Source organism: Pocillopora verrucosa, chromosome 9, assembly GCF_036669915.1.
Source record: "Pocillopora verrucosa isolate sample1 chromosome 9, ASM3666991v2, whole genome shotgun sequence".
NCBI classification, from domain to species: domain Eukaryota; kingdom Metazoa; phylum Cnidaria; class Anthozoa; order Scleractinia; family Pocilloporidae; genus Pocillopora; species Pocillopora verrucosa.
The window spans coordinates 8,645,838-8,669,650 of record NC_089320.1 but is presented as its reverse complement, the minus strand read 5'-3'; the positions used below and the strand labels follow the sequence as shown (position 1 = coordinate 8,669,650).

The 23,813-nt window shown below is 38.2% G+C and overlaps 2 protein-coding genes and 2 pseudogenes across 3 annotated transcripts; 2 read left to right on the top strand and 2 right to left on the bottom strand.

The window, feature by feature from the left end:
* Positions 1–2,768: 2,768 nt before the first annotated feature.
* On the bottom strand, positions 2,769–6,199 carry LOC136283466 (uncharacterized; annotated as a pseudogene).
* Positions 6,200–7,606: 1,407 nt separating this feature from the next.
* LOC131773916 (uncharacterized) lies at positions 7,607–9,919 on the bottom strand (annotated as a pseudogene).
* A 4,342-nt stretch (positions 9,920–14,261) lies between these two features.
* Positions 14,262–17,942, top strand: LOC131773936 (galaxin). Its single transcript, XM_059089913.2, has 2 exons — positions 14,262–14,597; positions 15,535–17,942. Exons 1-2 carry the CDS (start codon positions 14,486–14,488, stop codon positions 16,275–16,277), a joined length of 855 nt encoding a protein of 284 aa, XP_058945896.1. The 5' UTR covers positions 14,262–14,485; the 3' UTR covers positions 16,278–17,942.
* A 1,609-nt stretch (positions 17,943–19,551) lies between these two features.
* Positions 19,552–22,288, top strand: LOC131773946 (nucleolin). 2 transcript variants are annotated; one of them, XM_059089931.2, is made up of 3 exons: positions 19,552–19,653; positions 21,374–21,468; positions 21,748–22,288. In XM_059089931.2, exons 2-3 carry the CDS (start codon positions 21,402–21,404, stop codon positions 22,125–22,127), a joined length of 447 nt encoding a protein of 148 aa, XP_058945914.2. In that variant the 5' UTR covers positions 19,552–19,653; positions 21,374–21,401; the 3' UTR covers positions 22,128–22,288. The 2 variants fall into 2 exon arrangements, with proteins under 2 accessions (XP_058945914.2, XP_058945913.2); XM_059089930.2 differs by having other exon boundaries at positions 21,712–22,288.
* Positions 22,289–23,813: the final 1,525 nt, after the last annotated feature.

The following is a 23,813-nucleotide window of genomic DNA, read 5'->3' as shown; positions in this document are numbered from 1 at the left end:
TGACCCTTAGAATAATTTTCCGAAGTCGTAACCACTCCATTTCTTTCATCGTATTCGTCTTTTGGCTATTCACAATTTTCCAAAAGAGGCCCGGAGTTATTTCAACGAAATGGAAAACGTATATCCTTATCGGTGCACTTCCATATTTAATTTAACGCGTCTTCATTGCTGTTGTCCTTGTGTTGGAACCGAGCCAGAGAAAAAGATAAAGAAAGGAAGAGGACTATTGAAAGCTTATGGAAATCCCAAGAAACCCGGAAGCTTAGGTGGTGTCCCACGTTTCGCGCGTCAATTCGGTCTAAGTCTTTTCAAGAATGGATGGGTGATCGGGACCGTAATTTTGACGTGTGATGTGATGTGTCTGAAAGTGCCATGAGTCAATCGGTACTTTGCATCTCGTTACCTAGTCACGGAAGTTTGAGCGAATTTCCGCATAATCAACCAATCAGTTTCAAGATACGATTATCCTTTCCTTTACAATTGGATGTAATGTGGGAGGTGGGCTTGAATAGTGTGACACTATTCAAATAGAATACACCATTGAATAGAAATCCAGAACCCGTTAAATGGTGGAATTCTTAGTTTCTTAGCGGCCGGTCTAGTATCCATAGCTGCTTTCAAACTATACCCTTCTTGCCATAGACAACATGGCCATCGAATGCGTGGACTGTCCCTACTTAGACCAAAAAACAATCAGGTGATGTGAGAACAGGAGGATTTCTAGAACCCATGACAAAAACTTGCTAGAGGTCGATTCCAATCAGGTCGTGTTGCACGACATCGTCTGTGGTCAAACATCTGTGTAAGATCAAAGAAGATGGAAAAGATTATATGGAATAAAGTGCAATTAGATTTTTTAGCTCGACACGATCACGTGTTGTGTCCGCATTTTTACGGTACCTTACCCACGACAAATTACCTCATCATCCACATAGAGGTAGATGTGTGGGGTACATGGTAAACACGGATCCGCTCGATAAACCTGGAAAACATTGGTTGGCTCTGTGAACCGATGGGAACGTTTGCGAGATCATGGATGGTTACAAGTTACCTTTACAAGAATACGGAACCACACAATTCTTGATCGAAAGTATGAACAAACACTGGAGTCTGCAATCCCTTACAGTCAGAGTTGTGGCGATTACGCCTTGATGTATTTGCGTCATACAGTTAGAGGAAAAGACTTGTCAGATTTTTTTAAACGTTTTTCTAAACACGATTATGTAGAGAATGATCATAAAGTAGGTCAATTTTTATAACGGTGATCGAAGAAGAGATTTCACAAAAAGAATGGCATGCAACTTCTAAGAAAGGAGGTCATCAAACGACATGTCACATGCGTTGAAGGAATAAAAGAGTTGATTTACGTTTACCAAGTGTGGCGATGGCTGGGTCGCTCAGCGGGAAGATCGTCTGATTCACTGCCCGAAAGTCGTAGGTTCGAATGCTACCTCATTAAAATTTCTACCATATCCTCCATAAATAAGAAATGCTTTCAGAAGATATGGTAAATGTCTTTTGATCCTCATCATGGAAAGAATCGAACCGCTTCGAGTTAAGACTCCATCAAGTATCATTATGGTAGGTCCTTCGGGATGTGGCAAGACCTGTTTTACAGAATCGTTATTATCACGCCACCATCAAGAATTATTCGTGAATACAACATCTGTGATCGTGTACTGTTACGGTGACTGGCAGGATAAATTCAGATCGATGAAAAAAGGCGGAGTGAAATTTCACGAAGGAGTTCCAGAATTATCACAATTGGAAACGTGGTTTCCTCGCGGGGGTGTCTTGGTACTGGACGATTTAACGGCATGAAGGAGGAAACGATAAAGAAGTCTTGGACCTTTTTGGACCAAAAATTCTCGTCATAAAAACATTTCGGTAGTTTAGACATGTTTCTACCAGGAAAATTATTAAAATCGTATCCTCAAGAATGGCAGCACGTACTAAAGACATATTTCTAGAATACACAGGTCCGATGTGATTCATTCCGAATAGAAATATCCTTTGAGTCGCTCGGCCGATTGCCGTTTCGATTCGCTTTTCAATCCTCTTTTCAATCCTCTCTTGAATCCCTGCTTGGCACTACTGGTGGAATTGTATGGTCTCTTTGAAATGGGGGCTTTATTTTTAAGGCCTGCTATTCTAACAGCTGAAGAAGAAGATGCTGCCATGACAGGTGTCGTAGAGAATTTACTCAAACGCCTCGTAAAAAAGTAAAAAAGAAGAGGAGAAGAAAATGTGGTGGATGTAAAATTGGAGTGGTTGAAAGAAGGTGAAGAGGCTGCTCTAGGGAAACCCTTAAGAAGAAAAGTAGACGAATAATATGAAGAATTCTAACTGACCCACTTCCAAAAAGAAGAAGAAGAAGAAACGACAAAGACAAAGAGCACAGAAAGGAGGCAAACACGACATTCAAAACTGGATCAGCAAGCTGGGAATATAATTCCCTCCTTTCTCGTTGTCCAAAAAGGAACATCAATATTTGGGATCAGGTACTCATTTGAAAAAAAAGACTCGGACGTGGGGATCCAGGAATAAATAGTTTGGATGGAATTGACAAACAGCACGATAACAACTAGAAGTGGATTGCCGACGATAATATGGTTCAGGCCACCAAGAAACTTCCGGGTCAGAAGTCGTTCATGGAAAACATGGCGCGTTATATTATACCTTTGAAATTGTAATTTTCTTTCGCGTTACATTTAAGTTTACTCTGTTACAAATCTACGGGTGTCTGAACGAGTTCTATGTATTCATCATCCATTTTCATTTAACCAGCAGGATAAGAAAGAAAAGTGTCACTATCGACGACTCGCTTGTCAAAGACTAATCCGTACTGTTTGACGCGTTTTACAATCTTGATTTTTTTTACTTGCTGGTTCATGCACAGAGAAACATGGATTCACTATTGGTATGGTACGCCTCTCGTCCAGGGGTCACTGAATCTCGTCCGACACATTTTGCTCCATGATGTCATAATGCAATCGCTGACTTTCGCGATAATTTAGAGTAAATCTTCGCACTTTACAACAAGTCTTCCCTTGTTTCGTTACATACCCATAATTCTTGGTACCACCAGACACGAATTCGGTAATGTAATCACTAGCGTCTGATTCACTTTTCATCTCTCTTAGATGATCTCCTAATTACATGTCACTTTGTCCGGGGCTCCATTTGTCAATCACAGAATTTGTGTCGTAATACATGACACGGTCGTCCAATCGATCTGAGTACTAGTAGAATTTCAAACGAGCTTATGCGGTGGTAAAAGTGCAAAATTCTCAATTTGGAAAAAAAGGCTTTAAAAGTTCATGATATAATTTAAAAAGAGTTACAAGAAAGAAAATGTGGTTTCAAATGGCTAAAACTGTCTAAAGGCATAGTTCACACCCTCTGCCTCCTCCCTTTTGTCATCTTTCCTTTTTCTTTGAGCTCCGGGGAACTTTCCTTTTCCTTTTTATGTCGCCTTGGCTCTTTCTCTGTGCCAGGTGAACAGGCGCCTAATCTTGTTGCCGGCACTCAGCTTCCGTAAATTTCTTAAAGGAATGCCTAGAGCATCAAATAGCTTCAAACAGCAGAAATACCAATATCGAAGTATGCAACAGCATCATAGAGACCCATCTCAAGAATTTCACCACTGATATATACTTCCGTAAGGATGCGATGCCATACCGTTCAATGTCTGGTCCTGGTTTTGTGTTTTCCCATGCAAGCACTTTTCCAACAAGTTGTCTTCACTCAGTCTCACATACTCAGGTTTGACTTTAGCAATAACTGGCAAGGGAAGTCCAGGTCCATGTATGCAGAAAATTGTACCGTTTGCTATGTCTCGCTGATACCGGCACCAACTTGTGCTGCTAGTAGGGCAATGATCGTGTAGTGGGCGGGACTCACTGGAAGCTCAGTGCATAAAACTGGCATGGATGGCTTTTCTCATTCCTCTCCCTCCCAGGCCTGGGTTTTCACGCTTCAACTTACGAAGTGCTGTGCCCACCCTTTTCTGCACATGACCGATGCATTTTTCTTTTCAACCGTAATACCAGAGGCTAAATATACAACTTTCAGCTTGCTAAAACTTTTACTTTCACCATCTCCATAATATTCAGTATACCGCAAGTTATGAAGTTCCACAGATCTTTTTAATATACGGTCGACACCTTCAGGTTCCATGGCAGGAGCAGAGCCTTTAAAATTGGTTTTGCATGTGATGTAGTCTGCTCTCCATTTCTGGAATTCTTCACTGTTCTTGTCTAAATGTTCATGTAACTCACATTGCTTACATGCCTGGCTAAGAGCCTCAACATCAAGCACCTTTCCTGTGTCAATAGGTATGACTGCTACATAGCCATTTTCTTGATGAAAAGCATCTTTTCTGCCATGTCTCATCCCAAGACACACCACAGTTCACAGCTTCAGTTCCAGCAGAATCATTTGACCCCTTCAGTTTTCTTTCTTCCTCAGCTACTTTTCTCATACATTCTTTAGCAATAGACCGCAAACAAGATGCGATCATGCTTTAAATCTTGGAATAACTTTTTGGAGCTGGGGTGGGGAATGTTCATTGAAGTGCAAAATGTTTTGGCACCAGTATGCCCTTCCCTTTTCCAAGGGTTCACATCCCATAAACAATTTGTGTGGTCACCTCAAAGCTCTTTCCATGTTGCTTAGAAGTATAAAATAAATGTTTCCAGCCTCAATTCTCGCACAGTAAACACAGACTTGAGGCGCACCTCTTCCTGTTAATTTCATCTTCCGTAAACAAAAGATTCAATTCACCACATTGATGGCATCTCAACATCCAAAGCACATTGCACAGAACTTCCATGTCAAATAGCCTGAAGCCTGTAATCGCTAGCCTACCTCTAGATGTTCCATCATATTCATATACTGGCTTCTTTACTTCGGTTTCCTCCTTTAGTTTCCGGAAAGAAGCAGACAAAGTTTCCTCTACTTGATCGTCAATTAAAGTATTCGGCGATTTCAATTCATCTTCAAGCCCATCGGAACTGTTTCCTCCACCCACGCAGTCTCCCTGGTTGTATTTTGTTAGCTTGATGGTTCTTCGCAAAACAAAAATGTAAAAGATCAATTAAACAGAAACCTAGAGATGTAATAAGATAAAAGTTTTAAGCAGCAAAAATTTGGTTGGAACTGTAGATATTGTGCAAGGATAAGATTAGACCGGATTTTTGATCTTGACCGAAGGTTGGAGAAAGCTCAATACGATTGTTTCCCTCTAGAAAGAAATAAAAGTGTTTATAAATAGAATTCATGTCCATCATAACATTGTGGCTCATTGACACCATCGATGTGTTCCGTTTCGCTTGCTCACCGCTTGTTCACCGCTTGCTATGTGGACTGATAATAAGGTATCACTTTAAGTTGTACGACAACGCCTGCCCCTTATTGGATCTAATTGTTTGTGCCAGTTTTTGATGAAATTAATTGAGCAAAAATATTATAACTGAATATGAGCTATCGCCCGTAAGGAAATGGCCGCTTAGCGGCACGACTTTCTGGACTCGCTGCATTTTATTAGTCCTCGTCAAGACACGACGACACGACTACAGTAGATGTTGTTGGATTATACTTATTCCATAGGTCACTTTAAGCAACAAAACTTAATGAGAGATTTCTTAACCACCTCAGTGATATCGATCTCGCTAAACCTATTAACATGTATTAGCTCGGGCTGTTCACAAATCAAGTCATTTCACTCTTTCTCTTTATTCTCATAAAATTGTTGGTGACTGAATATCTAGCATTTACCAAAATCTTAAGATGTATTTTATCTCAACTTATAAGTACCGTGGAGAACCCGACCAGGTTTGAGAGGCTTTGGTTACCCTAAACACCGTAAAAACAAGAGTATGACAGTTTGTTTTTGGATAAATGAAAGTCAGGACAGGAAGAATTATGAGAAAAAAGTATCACTAAGCTAATGAATTCTGAGAAGAGTATTCGCTGCAATGAGGTGATGTAATAATCATTTTGGTTAATATTTGAGCCCCTGCATGAAATATCTAGCTAAAAGATCCGCAATGACGATATATAATATTGGGAGCATTAGCCTAAATAGCAAAAAACTAAACTAAATAGCAAACAGAGTACCAGGCAATTTAGTCAAGGTTTTTTTCCAGAGTGTGTTTCTGTTTGGTGCCCACAAAGGTTACCTGGCGAGAAAATCCATACCTACTAGTATCAATATTCACAAATATTATTAACTTCAAAGAATTTCAGTCTTTTCATTCAAACGACTGAAGAATTGTTCCTCTCATCCTCTAATCTTCTCTTTGTGTACAATATGGAAAATATAAGGACAAGTCGTACAAAACTCATATAATTTTCGAAAGCGTTCGATGTCAACCCATAAATATTTGAGTAAAAAAAAAAGGGGGGAGGGCAAATTTAAAAAGTCGAATTAGAAAATATATTCCAGTTGTAAACTCAGCCGAAAAAAACTGATATTGGAGTCATCGGTGTTATGAACTATACTTGAATCATTTACTAACAAAGCAATATTTGAACAAGCAAAGACTCATGACTCAAGGAAAGTTTTGTTACAATTAATTTTCCTTCTCGTTGGCCATTGGCTAAAACAGAGGGTTCTTATCGAGGGAGTTTTTTTCTCAGCTCCAAATTATCATTGAGAGACCGTCAACTTGTGTAACGAATTGTAAATTGGATCACAACAAAACCTGACTGTTCAAAACACTGTTGTGTGTATTGAATCACGTATGGTTTGTGTGTTCTTTTTTGATACGCAAACAAATGTTCACAAACAGCTTACTGTTTGCTGTGTGGGATGTTTTCTTTCCTGGTGTTCTCTAATACGACTTTATGAAGAAACAAACATGTCCTTTTCTCTGTAACAATAGCTAAACGCTTTGTTATCTTAAATCAAATTTTAAGCAAAGACTTTTATTGAAGTAGACGTAAGTTTTGAAAATTGGGGAATATCACATGGGGTATATCGTCATGATTCGATTTAGCACCCGGGGCGCTTATTTCCTTTTGGCATCTCAAGGGAGGGCGCTTATTAGGAACAGGGTGCTTATTCTTTTTTTGAGACAAAGAAGAATGTGATATTTCTTTTGACTGGATCTTTCGTTTTAAGGAACGGTTCACTCACGGCGACATAATAGCTGAGAAACTGAGACGAAGACCACTTTTTTGTCGTGACGCGTTTAGTGAGAAATTAAAGGAAAATGGACCACGGTTGATCGCAATGTATGTGTACTCTATTAGTGCTGTTACTGAAACAGAAAATAATTACGGGCGCTCGTTGAAATGCCTATCAGTAGCGATTTCGTAAAACTTTTGAGAATAAAAGTAATCTTTAAAACACGACGTTTCGACCAAACTTCGGTCATTTTCAAGTGGGTAGTAAGAATGTCACGATGAGTATATATATGTGTATAAGAAGTATAAAAGTTTTTTGGAAGTGTAAACAGACAATGAGAACATACAAAAAGAAGAAATAATTAGAAGCTAGTTAAAAACCAAATTAAAGATAAAAATTAGAACCTAATTAAAAACCTTTGCACGAGTTGAGTCCGACTGCACATTGAGAGCGGTCTTAGTTCTTGAATAAAAATCATTTCTTAAAGTAGGCAGTCAAATTTGTCGTACACTTCTTTAAAACATTAAAATTCTTCGTAAGATCCCTTGGGGCCAAAGAATGCTTGTCGCGAAAATGCTTGCCAATCAATGAAGTCTAGTTTCTGTGTTCTTGAACACGTTAATGCAGATGGCGGCGTGTGAAACCAATATAACCTGCATCGCACAGGTCATATTTAAATTTGTAAACAAGGCACAACCGGTGGCTTCGCTTCTCGTAACTTGAGATCTTGTTCGATCTTCTGGCTGACAGGCTGTACGGTCGTGTGGATCTTCTGACTAAAATCTTTGAGTTGGACACATACAATATCAGCCGAGGCCTGATCTTTAAACGGTAGGACAACAGAAATGGGGTTTGTTCGATCGCTGACAGTCGGTGAGGAAACAGGTTGATGGCGATAAACGTGAAAAAGTAGAGTTGACAAGTTTGTCAGGATATTTCAGTCGAGAAAACAATAATTTCAGTCGATCACATACTTCAGAGAAGTAACACCAATTGGATGAAAGCCGAAATGCACGATCAAGCATAGTTTTTAGTAACCCGCGTTTGTATCGGTAGTCTAAATGGCTCTTGTAATGCAGCAAAAGGCCAGTATTTGTGGGTTTAACATACACCTTAGTCTCAACATGTGCGTGTTTGTTGAGCAGCTGGGTGCCCGAAAAGGGAAGCGTGCTATTACTATTCGTCTCCATGGTAAACTTAAATGATAAACCGGAATGGTACTGGTTTAAAATCTCGAGGAAATTGACTGCTGATGTTATGTGTGGCATGATAGTCAGTGTGTCATCCACATATCTCTTGTAGTATGTGGGCATCTTGGATTCAAGTTTCAAAGTATCCTCAATGCTGCACATAAAAAAGTTGGCTAATAGAGGACCAAGGGCGGAGCCCATAGCAACTCCGTCTGTTTGTTCACTTATAAATGGCCGTTAAACAATAAAAGTTGGTCCTTTGTAACCGCTCTAAGAAGATCGACAAGGTCCAGCTTATTGTAGTGAGGTGGTGTGTTTCATTCGGAATTGCATTCTCACTATTCACTTGAAAATGACCGAAGTTTGGTCGAAACGTCGTGTTTTACCGTTCATTTTTATTGTAAAAACTTATTGGAATGCCCCTATTCAATAATGCTTATTGAATAGGGGCGCTTATTATAATTAGAATAGGGGTACTTATCTTCGATATGCATTGTAAGAGCTAAGTAACTCCCACAATAACACAACAAAATGACCTGGCCAGGTCTCGAACCTAGACTCACAACTAAGAGTCCACCTCGTCAACAGTTTAGGCACCGCGTCTCCCACTCTATTTTTACTTTTTTTCTAAATGTCCGATTAATCTTCGCCTACTCGAGTTTTTAGAATACTTTTGGGTAGTTAAAAGCTTGCAACAGTAGCCGGTAAGTCTATAGACTTCATAAATATGCTCATAAACTGTTTACAAACTCTTTATATGCTTTATTCGAAGCTGTCATGAGCCAGATGATTAGAGGCAAACCTTAATTTGCCTTCATACGTATTCATGTTATTAGATCGAATCACATGCACAGAGTTCTTTACGGAAGATACTTTCGCGAATGGGATATAAGAAAAACTAAATCAGTGAGAGCTATGACGCGCAATATCCTCAAGAAAGCTCAACAAACAAACGCTCACCGTTCCTTTTAATCAAAGGAAAGTATGCCGTGGGCATATCTCAGCGAGTGTACAGCGTGGATCCTTTTCTGCACGCTAATTTTACTGTTCCCTTGACGAAATAAGCTGGGAAAGAGAGACTTTTCTTAGTGCGTCAGTTTATTCATTTAGTGTTTTGGGATGGCACTCTAAGAAATCGGATATCATTCTTCTTCTATGGAAATTGATCTCTTGTTCATTACAAGAATGTCATCAAGAATATTGGATAAATCAGGAATCTTTAAAAGTGATTAATGATAATTCTTCCCCTTTTGATTTCGAATTGTAACATATTGGAAAGAGCTATGCCACTTTATCTTGAGTAAGTCCTAAGGCTGTTGAAAATTCCATGTTGATTGGAAGGCAACACTCAAACGATAAATTTCTTGAGGAAACAAACATTAAAGAGGCTTGAGCACTCCAAAAGGCAAAGTGAAAGGTTCTGAAAAAGGAGACTATCACAAGTTCAAGAGATGAGCCTTAAAACTTTCTGGAAAATTTGAAATACATGTTATTGACGATGGAATGATTCTAATGGCGGAGGTTGGCTTAATTGGGTGGAACTAAAAATCATTTACATCACGGGATCTTCATGTACTTGTATTAGCCCAATATTTCGGTTTGCGGCCTAAGATGACTGGAAGAGTGAGAGGCACAAGATAATTGTTAAAGACTACATTTGAAACTCAAACTTTGTGACAATGTGTGCTTGTTTAGTTCTGAGTTGCAAGTGCCAAATGTGTTACACTCTTTTTTGGTTTATAAGAACCTTTTTTAAAGGAATGTTTAAGCTGAGATAAACCAAAATTTTGAAAACATACTAAGAACATACCCAGGCTGAAAGTCAGTTAAGAACGTCTTTAATTTGCTAATTTTTTTTTGTGAGAAGTGTAAATATAGGTAAAAGCAATGTAAAACTGTGGTCTAACAATTAATTCAAATACTCAGGGATATTTTTTAACACTAACGATGCGGTTTCTTTATTGCACAATACGCTAAAGTCGAACTTAATTTATGTATTGAGGCATTATTCCACACAACTTGAAGATGTTAATAACGTTTTCAGGCACAAATCGCAAAAAAATAAGTATGTTCAGCCTCAAGCCCAAATTAGACGATGTTCTAAAAAAAAGAGTGTATTTGCACATTTACTGGCCAGGCAAGAGGGTGTACTCCTTTGGCTTTGTTGATTAGATTAGCTTTTCGGGCCTTTCTCACCGATGAATAAAGTTGAGATCACAACCTCATTTCATCAAAGGATGATCCGTAAATTGTATAGGAAATACAGTTTATATATGGAAAATTAAAGGGAGGTTTTTTCGGTGGAGTAAGAGTGTTAAATAATTACATTACGATTCACGAAGGAGTGAAACTTTTTGAAGGCTACAATATTATTTTACGGTGGGTCACAAAAAATTACCATTAAGCAAGTGCTTTGAGTTAATCCATATATAAAACGATTAATCATTTTACAGTTTATAAACTACAGAATTCGAGAATTTCCTTGTTTTTTTAATTTTTCTGAAATGCAGAGATAATTGAAAAGAAAGAGAAAACTACTCATGTGTCTGCAATCGATTTAATACGCGCTAGCGTTTTCTTGTTTCGGCAAACAGTCTCTGGGAAGTCAATCAGCATGCCAAAATGTGCTAAGAAGTCGTGTGGCCGGTTGTTGATCGACGTATTCTTGCAAAAATATGAGCTTTTCAAGTTCGAGTTTGCAATTTTTATTGCTGACCTTTGCACTCATCGTCATATCTCAAAAAGAATTCGAAAATCAAAATTCGGCCACGCGGTTTTTTTCTTCAACTATCGATCTTACTCTCTGCCAATTTCCAAGGGAATCGGTCTTATTCCGTGAGCCCCGAATTCGGGAATGTTTGGCCAATTGGTTCGAAGGTCAAAGCGTAGAAGAGCGCTTCCAAAGTTTCCTTAGCCAATTTGTTTACTTTGATTCGAAAATGATCTTTTCCTAAATTCTCACCAGGAATAATGTTTTTATCTCCCAAAGTGGTGAATTTCGATAGACTGTACTAAAACACTTAAGATTATGAAACAAAATCATTTTCGAAAATTTCCGTCCCTCAATGTATCTTGTATCCTTATCACATTCACACAATTGTGGAGTTCTCTACCTACAGATATAGATCCAGTGCAAGCTTTAAGGTTTTTAAGAAATACACATCAAATAAACTAAGGAGGGTTATATTGATACAGTTATCTACTTATCATAGTATTTATTCATAAGGGATAGGAATGGACTTGCACTTCTTACTGATTATAATTAATTCATGTAATTTGGGGTGGGTCATGTGTTTGTTAGTCTGAGTGTCAAGCGCTTATACCAGTAAAATTAATTAACTTATTTGATTCTTTACGATAAAATTAAAGGCTCAAATTTCATCCATAGTTCGTTCGTTAGTTTCATGACTTGATTACTCTCTTATAAATTGCGAACGAGGAGTGATGCAATGGACATAAGTGAACTTGAGTCGTAGAAACAGCACAACATTGACCAAAAGGACTGCAAAGACTGATCGTGATACGCAGAACACCGCAGACAATTTGACGCGACAGCAGATTGATAAAGTTCAAACGGAATAACAACTCTAGAGCGCTGTTTTGACCTGGCTAGTAATAATGCCAACACGATGTAACTGCAGGGAATAGAACAACTAGCTCAGAGGCCAATTGCAATTGTCTTCCACATATTCAAGGTGGGGACTCTCAATGGAATCTTGATCCAAATGCCATAAATGAAAAATAGTCAAACGGTTTGACTAATATTCATTAACTGTAGCATGAGAGAAGGTCAGCAAGAAACCTAAAGCTCGGCGATTTGGTGGAAATTGATTCCAAGTTGTTAGACAATTTAAATTGAGATGTAATAAGATAAAAAATTTTAAGCAACAAAAATTTGGTTGGAACTGTAGATATTGTGCGAGGATAAGATTAGACCGGATTTTTGATCTTGACCGAAGGTTGGAGAAAGTTCCAATACGATTGTTTCCCTCTAGAAAGAAATGGAAGTGTTTTTAAATAGAATTCATGTCCACCATAACATTATGGCTGATTGACAGCATCAGTGTGCTACATTTCGGCACCGCTTGCTCACCGCTTGTTATGTGGACTGATAATTAGGTATCACTTTAAGTTGTAAGACAACGCCTGCCTCGGCAAATGTTAATGTATACTGGCTCTAATTGTTTGTGTCAATCTTTAATTAAATTAATCAAGCAAGAATTTCATACTGGAATATGAGCTATCGCCCGTAAGGAAATGGCCGCTTAGCGGCACGACTTTCCGGACTCGCTGCATTTTATTAGTCGTCATCAAGACACGACGACGCGATTACAGCAGATGTTGTTGGGTTATACTTATTCCATAGATCACTTTAAGCAACAAAACTTAATGAGAGATTTCTTAACCACCTCAGTGATATCGGTCTCACTCGACTTATTAACATATATTAGCTGGGGCTGTTCACAGGTCAAGTCTTTTCACTCTTTCTCTTTATTCTCATAAAATTGTTAGCGACTAACTGACTGAAGATGTATTTTTTCTCAGTTTACATTCGTCGTCGAGAAGGCGACCAGGTTTGATAGGCTTTGGTTACCCTAAACACCGTAAAAACAAGAGCATGACAGTTTGTTTTTGGAGAAATGAAAGTTAGGACAAGAAGAATTATGAGAAAAAAGTATCACTAAGCTAATGAATTCTGAGAAGAATATTCGCTACAATTAGGTGATGTAATAATCATTTTGGTCAATATTTGAGCCCCTGCATGAAATATCTAGCTAAAAGATCCGCAATGAAGATATATGATATTGGGAGCATTGGCCTCTCAACTAAATAGCAAACACAGTACCAACCAATTTAGTCAAAGTTTTTTTCCCCAGAGTGTGTTTCTATTTGGTGCCCACGGAGAATACCTGGCAGGAAACTCCATACCTATTAGTATCAATATTCACAAATATTATTCATCTAAAAGAATTTCAGTCTTTTCATCCAAACGACAGAAGAATTGTTGCTCTTATCCTCTAATCTTCTCTTTGTGTACAATATGGAAAATATAAGGACAAGTCGTACAAAACTCAGATAATTTTAGAAAGCTTCAGACATCAACCCATAAATATTTGAGTAAAAAAAAAAAGAGGGAGGGCAAATTAAAATAGTTGAACTAGAAAATACTTTCCAGTATTTTCTCAGCCGAAAAAAAAAATGATATTGGAATCATCGTGCGAATCATTTACTAACAATGCAATATTTGAACAAGCAAACGACAATGACTCATGACCTAAGGAAAGTTTTGTTACATTTTACTTTCTTTCTCATTTACCACTGGCTAAAGCAGAGGGCTCCCAATGAGGGTTTTTTGTTCATTCTGCTCCAAATGATTATCGAGTGGGCCTTCAACGTGGATAACGAACTGTAAATTGGATCACAACGAAACCTGTTGTGTGTATTGGATCACGTATGGCTTGTGTGTCCTTTTTTGAGACGCACACAGTTTGATCAGTTTTGAGAAAGAAAGGCAAAACAGAAACAGATCTGAGCGTTTAAAACTTTATTGTGGATTTGAAAAATGTAAAGTTGAATAATTGCCTTTTCCTTTTATGTAGAACTTATAAGTTAGAAATTTGAAACTGTGAGATAGGTCGGTCTACCAACGGTCCATAAGGGTATTGTTGACTGCTTGAAGTCAACCTTAAGGTTGCTACACTTGCACACTATTGCACCAAATATGTGTCCAATACTGTTTTCTTTGTATAATGTTTTGTATTGTAATATGACTATAAAAATATTTAAGCGATATATCTTTAGGATGTCTAAAAAACATGAGACTAAAAAGCAAGAAATAATTACCAACTGAATTCTACCAGCCCTTGTTGATAGTTTTTCTCTTTTTTTAATTTATTTACTCTGACCGAGTTTGTAAAATGCTCCTTGGAAACAACATTGATTAAGACTAATAAAAACGATATCAATTGTTATTTATCGGAAGGCTAACTGAGTTGACTACATTCCTGATACTGTCACAAGCCATTATATATATTGAAAAACATTGTTGTTAGTATCGATAGTTTAAAAACGCCCCTCACGCGTGGCAAGAACTAGAAGCAGCTGTCTTCTAGAGCAAATCAAAGAGCCTAAATAGCTTATCGGTGAAAGCACGGCATCAGAGATGTGGTACATTATAACGACTTCTCTTTGTACAGTCCTGTTGGTAACTCTCACCAACGGTGCTTCCTTCAACAAAGACTCCGCTTTGCAGGGAAGAAATGAACAAAGAATTGGTAGGTAATAAGGTACATGAATAAGTAGTTATCTTCGAGTTACTGAAAAACAACAAATATATCATCTTTGTAAATCCGGGGATATACTTTGAACATTCGTGTCAATATAGTTTCACAAAAAGATCCAAACAACAATTTTCCTGATGTGGGATCTCCCTTTTTAACAAGAATTTTATTTGTGTCTGCGAAAAGGCTACATGCGTATTGCCCTTTCTTCATCATTTCGCTGCTGTACTTATCTCGTGTACTTTTTATTCAACTCGGTCTTCGTCTCGACCCCGTTTGTGCTGACAAACATAACAGATACATAACATAAAATCTACAATCCCAGCTAGAAAAGTGAATCATTCTGCAAATAGATCACTGCATAACTCACCGTTCATTAATGGGACTCATTTTATCACAACAGAATTAAAATCACTAAGCTAAGAGGCTTTGATTTGTTTAGTCAGTATTTAACTTGAGCTCTCTAGGTAAAATCTTTGGTAAAGAAAATTCTTTGAAGAAAGCAAGTAAGACGGAAATAAAAGGAAAGAGACGCAGAAACATAGAGAGAGAGAGAGTGGGAGAGAGGGGAGACAGAGAGAGAGAGAAATAATGAAAATCGCGTGCTTTCAAATGCAAAACGGGCAAAAAAGAGGGAAACCTTTAAACTTCGGACTGGACCCCGCTGTGCATTTCAGTGCTGGCTCATTTAATTTGTTGCCTTGAAAGTGGTACTAGGGCTATGCTGCTGCTACACCTAAAGACAGAAAAGGAAAAATTGTCTCGGAACAAAATATGGATAAGCCGTGATGGTCTAACAAAACACGCTACGCAAACTGCAGGTCAAATGAGGACCCGTTTTAGACAAAGACCATTAAAGACCATTGCAAATATGGGAATAAAAAAATCATTTTGAGTATATTGATATTGCTTTAATCTTTGTCATGAACAGGACCAAACAAGGGAGTTTCAAGATTTCGCAGGTTTTTTGGGGTATGCGGAAACCAAATGTACAGTACAGCTATGTTCTTGTGTTGTGATGATACATTAATCCCTAGGACAACAACAGCACGTCTCATGTGCTGTGGTAGCGAGTCATACAATCCATTAACCCAGATGTGCTGCGACGCTAACCCACATTCAAAGATAGGATTCCGGCAACCAAGCTGCTGTGGAAGTGATCCTTATGATGCAAATTACACATTGTGTTGTGATAGTACGCCATTACCAAAGGTTGGAGTCCAATCAGCCTGTTGCGGAAGTCACGTATACAATATGGCTACCCAAATATGCTGTGATAGCTATGTACAATTCAAACCAGGGATACACTCAGTTTGCTGCGGCTCGCTAGCATACGATGTCAATACTCAGCTCTGCTGCGAGGGTCTTCCTGTCCGCAAAGTAGGAAATCATTCAGCTTGCTGCGGAAGGATGGCATATGATGTACAGAATCAATTGTGCTGCGAAAATCGGGTAGTTCCCAAACCCTCACCTTACTCAGCCTGTTGCCTCGCTGAGCACTATCCCACTTCCTACAATACAGTTACCCAGCTTTGTTGCGCGGGTTTTGTATATCCAGCATCTCCTGGCGTACGATGTTGTGGAGCGATGATGTATCACACAAGGATGAATATGTGTTGCGATGGCAGCCTCATATTGCCTATATTAGTAACGGGATGCAGAGGATTTGCCTGAGACCGAGCCATCATAATAATATAAGTATGGCTGTAAAAGCAAAATCACAAAGGTCTCAATGGGGTGATGAGTTTTACGGATTACGGTTAATATTTTCTCATTGAGGTCAAAATTTTTTAAATAGAGAATAATACATGGGCGCGCGTAGTTATGGAATTTCTCTTCGAGTGTTTAACACGATAGCTCACGAGTGAGATGTCGAGTTGTACACGAGGAGCGAAATTTCATATCTACAAGCAACCATGTATTATTTTGTTTATCATATAAACACAAAAGCCCTTTACTGACTAGCAAAGTCAACTTTGTTAATGAATGAATGAATGAAAAAAAAAAAAAAAAGATTGACAATCCCTGAATAAAAATCGTAAAGAACGTTGGCGCACCTAAGATGAAAACGTGCGTTAAATCACTACAAAATAAACAATGGCCTAATTTTCAATATGCGAATTCTCAGTTATTGAAATTGTACCGACAAAAGAAATCTTTCAGGTACACGGCCAAAATCGGCCTGTGGCAAATCTTCTAGTTGTTGATTTTCGTTCTCAGCCGGGAGAAATCCATTACCAAAGCCACTGAATACGTAACTTCGGTTTTTCTTTTCGTATTTTGGTTTTCTTCCCCCTCTAGGAAAGTTTGAACGTCACTGTCTGTTAGCGATACGGATTTTTCGGTGTTTTAGTAGCCATAATCCGAAAAGATTCCGACAAACGTCTGTGGATTGAGAATGGTGAAGGCTTTGCCGTTCATTCATCAACCTGATCGAGAGGCGCGAAAGGCAAGTGGCGCGTCAGTAGCTGATTGGCGATATCAAACACACGTGAAAAAATATCGTATTTTTTCACTTGTGTTGTTACGGCTTTTCACAGGGCTGGAAATCCTTGTATAAAAACGTAGTTTATATGATAAAGTAATTTTTGTTACAACTAGTAGTTAAAATTTGTCAAATTTTACGGCTAACAGCCAAAATCTTTGGCCGTTTACGGCTAACGGTTAACCCCACTGAGACCTTCGATCATATCTTCAGATATGTAATAATTCCGAAACCATATTTTGCATTGAATCAAAAGAAACGAGCCAATCAGGCACGATAGTATTACTGTCAACTGTAGAAGGGTAACATATTTAAAGCTATTCATTTTTGGTTGTAAACTGTACCTGCACATGTATTTACTCATCAAATATATTTCATATCAAAGGGCATTGATTATTATTGATTACACTTTTCTTCCTATTCACTCGGTGTCCCAAATTGTCATGTCGACCAGTGTAAACAATATACCTTTAGGTATCTTTATGTTTCCAACTGGTCCGTGCATCGGTCCTTAGTTCTCCATGCAAGGAACCAAACGGTTCTTCACTGGAAGTTTTTATTTGGCACCAAAGGATGAGGCTAATTAAAGAAAGAAACAGCGTAAGAAAGATAAGTTAATTTTATTTGAAGGGTTTACCATGGCTAGAAACAAATAATAATTACCATGAAGGTATCGGAAGTTCATTAATACATTACATCACAAAGGGTTACTAGATAATGAAATTAGCTCAGGGACCACCAAGGGATTTTCATTCCATCGTGCATTTCACATTTTCAGTTTGACGCGCAGTACAGCAACAGAAGTGTGATGTTTTAAGTACTGAAAAGTTATTAAATATTTTTTCATGATTTGTGATTTGATAAGCTTTCTTGTTGTGTTCGGCACCTTCTTTGTTATGGTCAATGGCCTTTGTTCAGATTTTCATGGAGGCACAAAGTCTCTGGAATTCATGCATTGAATGTTCAAAATTCCTCTTGAGCGTCTCTACTATAATCTCTGCTTAAACAACTCCGATAATCGTTAACTATATTTGACAACACTTAAACGTCCTTACAGATAAAAGAGGATTCTAACCCTTTGCCGAGAATTATTCTACATAAATGCTGGTTTCGCATTCACGCAATCACTGAATTTCCCTTTTTTTCTTGAAACTATGTTGTTATTAACGAACCCTGAAGAATGAAAATAATGACTAATTGTAACTTTAAATGAAACAGCTTGTTCGTCCTGATGCAAATGTAACAAACACAAAAAGATATATAATGAATGCCCTTTCCTCTAACCTGATCCCTAATTACGTTGTTCTTTGGGAACTTATTTTTACCTCTCTGTTATGAAAAAGTACGAAAAGAAATAAGAATTTTAATCGTCTAAAGTTTCATCCACTCGATTGAAATTGTTAAAATTTCAACATCTTCCACAAATGTAACAAACACAAAAAGATATATAACGATACCCTTTCCTCTAACCTGTCCCTAATTAGCTTGAGTTCAGTCGGTTATGTGCGAAATCAGAAGGTTGCAATTGAAAAGCTGATTTATTTTCAAAGAAAGACTAAGTATCTATAACTGAATAAACGAAAACCTACATTAGATGTAAAGTTTCACCCACATATGAAAGGGAGTCAGTTTGCTTTTCTAGCCCAAGAGTAATCAGTCCTATTAAAGAGAAACTTACTTCGTTACTGATTTTTCGTTTAAAGTGTTTTAATTAAGCCGTTTCTTGAACTTCAGGAGTTGATCAATGTTTAAAATTTGCTGTTTTGGTCCTCGAGACGGTTCACCAAACAACCAGTAGTGTTTGGCTTTTTTTCCATATCTCATCTTGGTTTTGCAACGGCAATAAAGAGTTGGCCAAAAGTGATTCGCTACCATAAATGAATTCATTTGGTGGCATTGATAAACACTTTCGTGTTTGTTAAACAATTTCTCCTCATCAAAAGAGGATATTTATTAAAAATTTAACTTCTCACGACTTTTACGGCATAGATTGATTTTGTCAATTCCTGTGGACTACAAGAGAGTAGTTACTACGGTCAGCTTTTGAGGAACACTAAAGACGTGTTGAAAGTTTGTTCAAATTTCCAAACATGAACCATTTCCACTTAATCAAAACTTGTTATTAACCACCTCTTTTGTTTAAACTCCTATAGCCTGTCTCAACCTGCTATCAAAACTGAAACAAAATAACAAATATTGAAAGAAGAGAAACTGTTCAAGAGCGCTTTAACAAACTCTGGGTAAATGTAGCTGAAAATGTTTTATAATCTTACTTCGATTCTAGTGGCGTGCAGCTTGTTGTGTCATGTTGAAAAAGTGGAAACTTACGCTGCACAGACTATTAGACTTCTTTTCCAGGGTGACGTAAAAATGTTTGTTTTGAGATCAGTTAATAGCAGCAGGGAATAAAATAACCATATATATTTTAGAAAAAAGGCCATTCGACCATTTAATCTTACATCACCATATTCAACAATAAACAGGAACAAAAGGCATCTGTCTGCGGATCCAACGCCATTCGAAGAGTTGAGGACTAAGTGCAAGGTGCAACTTTTGCGGAAGAAGGTAAATCATTAACCTTCGTGTATACACTATACAATTATTCTCTTTGCTTAATTCAAGTCTTATTTGTTTATGAAGTTGTCTTTTATTCCTTTAATTCTGGCTCTGGCATGGCTTTCAGTGGTGTAGAAATCATAATCAAGTTAGTCGGGATTATTTCATGGTAAAAGCGAGTACAAAGATCAAGTAATAGCTTCACATAAGACAGTTACATAACTAGAGGTTCATTTGTCTAACTAAAGTTTTCTGTCGCTGTTTTGGTGTCTCACTACTTCACTGTGCCACATGATACTGAATCGCTGAACATTTTTAAAAAATTGTCACGGCATCTATATCAGTAACAACACTTAATCAGTTTGATCACTCATTACGGCGTTACGTTCAAGATACTGTTAAGAAAATAATGAACATGAAGTTTCTCGCAGGAAACGGATATTTTTTTCCATTCTAGTAGCCGAGTTAAGATCGGTTAAACTTTCAAAATAAAGGAAACAAAGTAGGGAGAGGAGGTTTGTTACCGGCCCAAGTCTTAGGTTTAAACATTAACCGATAAATCATGAGGTCATCGATGTAAAAATTATGAAGAGGCGAAACAAAACAAATCTAAAAGTGAGGTTAATTTAGATTTCTTCTTCCTTTTCGTACTTTTTCATTAAAGACAGGTTAAAATAAGTTCCTAGAGAACAATTCCGCAGTAGATTGAAATTGTTAAAATTTCAACATCTTTCTCTCGTTTTGTTTTGACATTTTGTCACTCAATCTTTCATATGATTTCTGGTTGTTTGAATTTCTCATGAGCTGGAATCGAATAACATAAAGTGAAATAATTGTTAACAAAATAAGAACTTGCCGGATACCACCTCACTTTTTAGTGAAACGGCCACATATCAGGCCTTATCAGCCACCATGACCCCTCACAACGGCAACATACTAGCTCCTTTCAGCTTCCTATATTGAAAAGATAAGTTTTATGAGACTAAATTTCTTCTGTGCTCACGTCCAGGTTTTTCTTTTTTATTCCTTCACGCTTCACGTATCATTACCTCAAATATTGGTTTAACCATGTATGCAAAATATCCTTCATTTTTTAGAAGTGTAGGGCTGGTCGGGCTGACGTGAGCCGGTCTGGAAAGAGCCGTCTGAGCCTGCGCTCGCATGGTTCTGTTGCAGAGAACGCAAATTCCTGTGGCAGACTTTAATATAAAAATATAACAGAAATGAAAAAATGAGTCGCAGTTTTCGATGAATTGTCAGTCTCTTGTTCTGACTCAAGGACTTGATAAACAGTTTTTATTACGGAATCTTTTTTGTAATCAACGCACGCCAATGGTTTAAATGTAAATGCGTCTTATACAAGATCGAACACGATTTCAAAATTTTAATATTTAGTGCTCCTATAAACAAATACCTTTTGACTGAGTAAGTCTTGACCTCGAACCAGTTTTTTCCCGTACGGCCCTTCCGCTCAGTCACTAAGCACACAGTATTTTTGGCACTAATATTCTTAGAAGAACATCATAATCAGTCGTTACGCGACCCGACTCAACCTCCCTGGTTTTTTCGCTCCTCCGTTACCATTATGCTGTTTACTATCACGCATCATTTTACCGGCTGAACGCCTGAAACAGAGAGCCTTGATTTTACAATTCAGGAACTTTTTGTTGTCAGTGTCAGTTTGGTTCCATACCATCGCCATCATATTGACATAATGTTTCTTTGTTAGATTCATCGAGAAATTTACCAAATACAGAATGAGGAACTTCTTGATTGCATTGGCTCTGATTGCCGTTTTCGCTACTGTGCAGTGTATGCCAGCTGGTAAGTAAGCGAAACATCTGCTAGTGAAATGAACGATCTGGTATAAACTTCAAGATGGTGTGGGTTTCGTACCTAGCTCCAATCCTAATCAATTTTGAAAAAAAGATTCAACATGCGATGTGGCTGTGCCCTATGGGGCACACTTAGTCGAAGAGAAAATATCCCAGCTGTTTTTCTTTTCTAATATTTTTGAATGGTTTGTACAGCATTATGGATCTTATACCTAAAATGTCACGCTATTAGATACCCATGAAGATAAGGCTCGTAACTACGTTCCAGAAAGTGCCAATGCCACTGATCCAGCTGTAGCTGAACCATCTGAAGCTGAAAATGATCCAGCTCAGAGCGAGACTGAGCCTGCTGCAGAGGATGCTAGCACTGATGCTGCTGCTGACACCAAAGAAGATGATTCAGCCGCCGCTGATGACAGTAACGATGATGATCTTGATGATGATAGCGTTGACGAGAACGACGAGGATGAAGAGGACGATGAAGATGATGAAGATGATGAGGATGATGAAGACGATGAAGATGATGAGAATGATGAGGATGATGGTGACGATAGTGATGATGGTGACGATAGTGATGATGGTGATGATGAGGATGACGGTGATGATGAGGATGAGGGTGGTGATGAGGATGACGGTGATGATGAATAGATGGTGGTTTATTAGTTGTAAATCATTGGCAAACGAACTAATCCAGTACACAAACTAGTGTATGTGTATCATACTAGTGTCTTTTCCGAATGGAAAATCATATTTAGTACAAATTGCTATGTAGCCTTATGGATGCAATAAAGCACTGTTCTGTGCAGTCATGGTGGCCTTGACATATTAAATACTTAAATAAAAAGTTCTGCTTAACAAAGAAGTCAGAAACATATTTCTTGAAAGAACTATGTTTAGGTTATTACCTAAAGGGCCTATCAGACAAACCCATTGTCAAAGGAAGTTCTTGTTGCTTTTACGTATCAAAACGAGGGGATATGTATACCTATCTTCAAAGATTGCCCTCATCATTGGCCAAACCACTGGTATGTATCCTTACCCACAAAACCTTTTAGCATCGTCTTGTACGCATTCCATTTGTGTTTCGTAACCCTTCTTGCAACAGCTCTAGATCAAGAGAACCCTCAACTTGAGAAATATACGGTCAATACATACAACTGCGCTTAGTCATTTCATAATGATTCGTGGTTATGCAAAGCTTTATCAACGGGGAATTCTAGCGCGGAAATTCATGCAGAAAAGTCATAAAACAAGTCAGATCAATTAAACTCTTATTGGCTCAAAAATATGTGATATACCGGTTTGACCAACCCTTAGTTATCGAAAAGGAGGTAAGTTTCTAAAGAAACTATGGCGCTGCGTCGGTTGGAGGTATTACAAGATAATTTTGTTTTTACCAACTAAGTTTATAGTGTAAATTGGCCAACGTAAATACTTTCTGAAGCTTAAGTTAGTTTCAAGCGTTAGTCCTTCGTTAGAGCAGCGGCGAAGGGCTACGCTCGCAACGTCAGCTTTAGAAACTCTTAACAGTGGCCAATTTACATTACCAACTCAGCTGATCAAACCAAATTTCCTCTAATTAATCATAGTCCTGAGGCAGTAAGTTTCAAAATGGCTGCCCCTATTCTTAGCTTGAAGGCTGAATTAAGAATAGTTTTGAATGCATTTGACCCGTGCTTGACGGGAAGAGCTGCTGACGACGATATATCTCCAACTCCTCCTATGTTTCCTAGGCCATTCAGTCCTCTGAAAATTTACATGAATTTTGATAGTATCAGACATGGTTTTCTCCTTCAGAAGTTACAGAGCATAGGTGTTGCCTCTTCGAGCTTGGAGTGGTTTCATAATTACCTGTCTGGTCGTAGCCAGCGAGTGCGCATTGGGGATGCTATCTCAGACCCGCTCCCTCTTAAATACGGAGTTGCTCAGGGTTCTATCTTGGGGCCTGTGTTGTTTACCATCTATGTAAATGATCTCTTGTCCGTTCCAGCCCACTGCAAGTCTGTGTGCTACGTCGATGACTGTAAACTATACCTATCCTTTCGCTCAACTGACATCGCTCGCGTATTTGGTTATCTGAACGAAGATTTGAGAGAAATTTGCCCATGGTGCTGTCAGAATTCCCTTTTAATAAACCCAGCTAAAACTAGAATCTTACTGGTTGGTGTTCCTCAACTACTGAGGAAATTGCCTCCAACGTCAATTTCACTCTCGGGAAAGGAAATAACACCAGTCCCTCTGGCAAAGGACCTTGGAGTCTACATCGACCAGTCCTTAACATATAACGATCATGTTGTTAAAGCTACTTCTAACTGTATTTTTGAACTAGTACAG

Bases quoted from the DNA above. Each gene is read 5' to 3' on its own strand.
- LOC131773936 (XM_059089913.2), top strand. From the start codon at position 14,486: ATGTGGTACATTATAACGACTTCTCTTTGTACAGTCCTGTTGGTAACT. The intron at 14,598-15,534 runs GTAGGTAATAAG...TGTCATGAACAG, and splicing joins AAGAAATGAACAAAGAATTG to GACCAAACAAGGGAGTTTCA.
- LOC131773946 (XM_059089930.2), top strand. From the start codon at position 21,402: ATGAGGAACTTCTTGATTGCATTGGCTCTGATTGCCGTTTTCGCTACT. The intron at 21,469-21,711 runs GTAAGTAAGCGA...TCACGCTATTAG, and splicing joins TGTGCAGTGTATGCCAGCTG to ATACCCATGAAGATAAGGCT.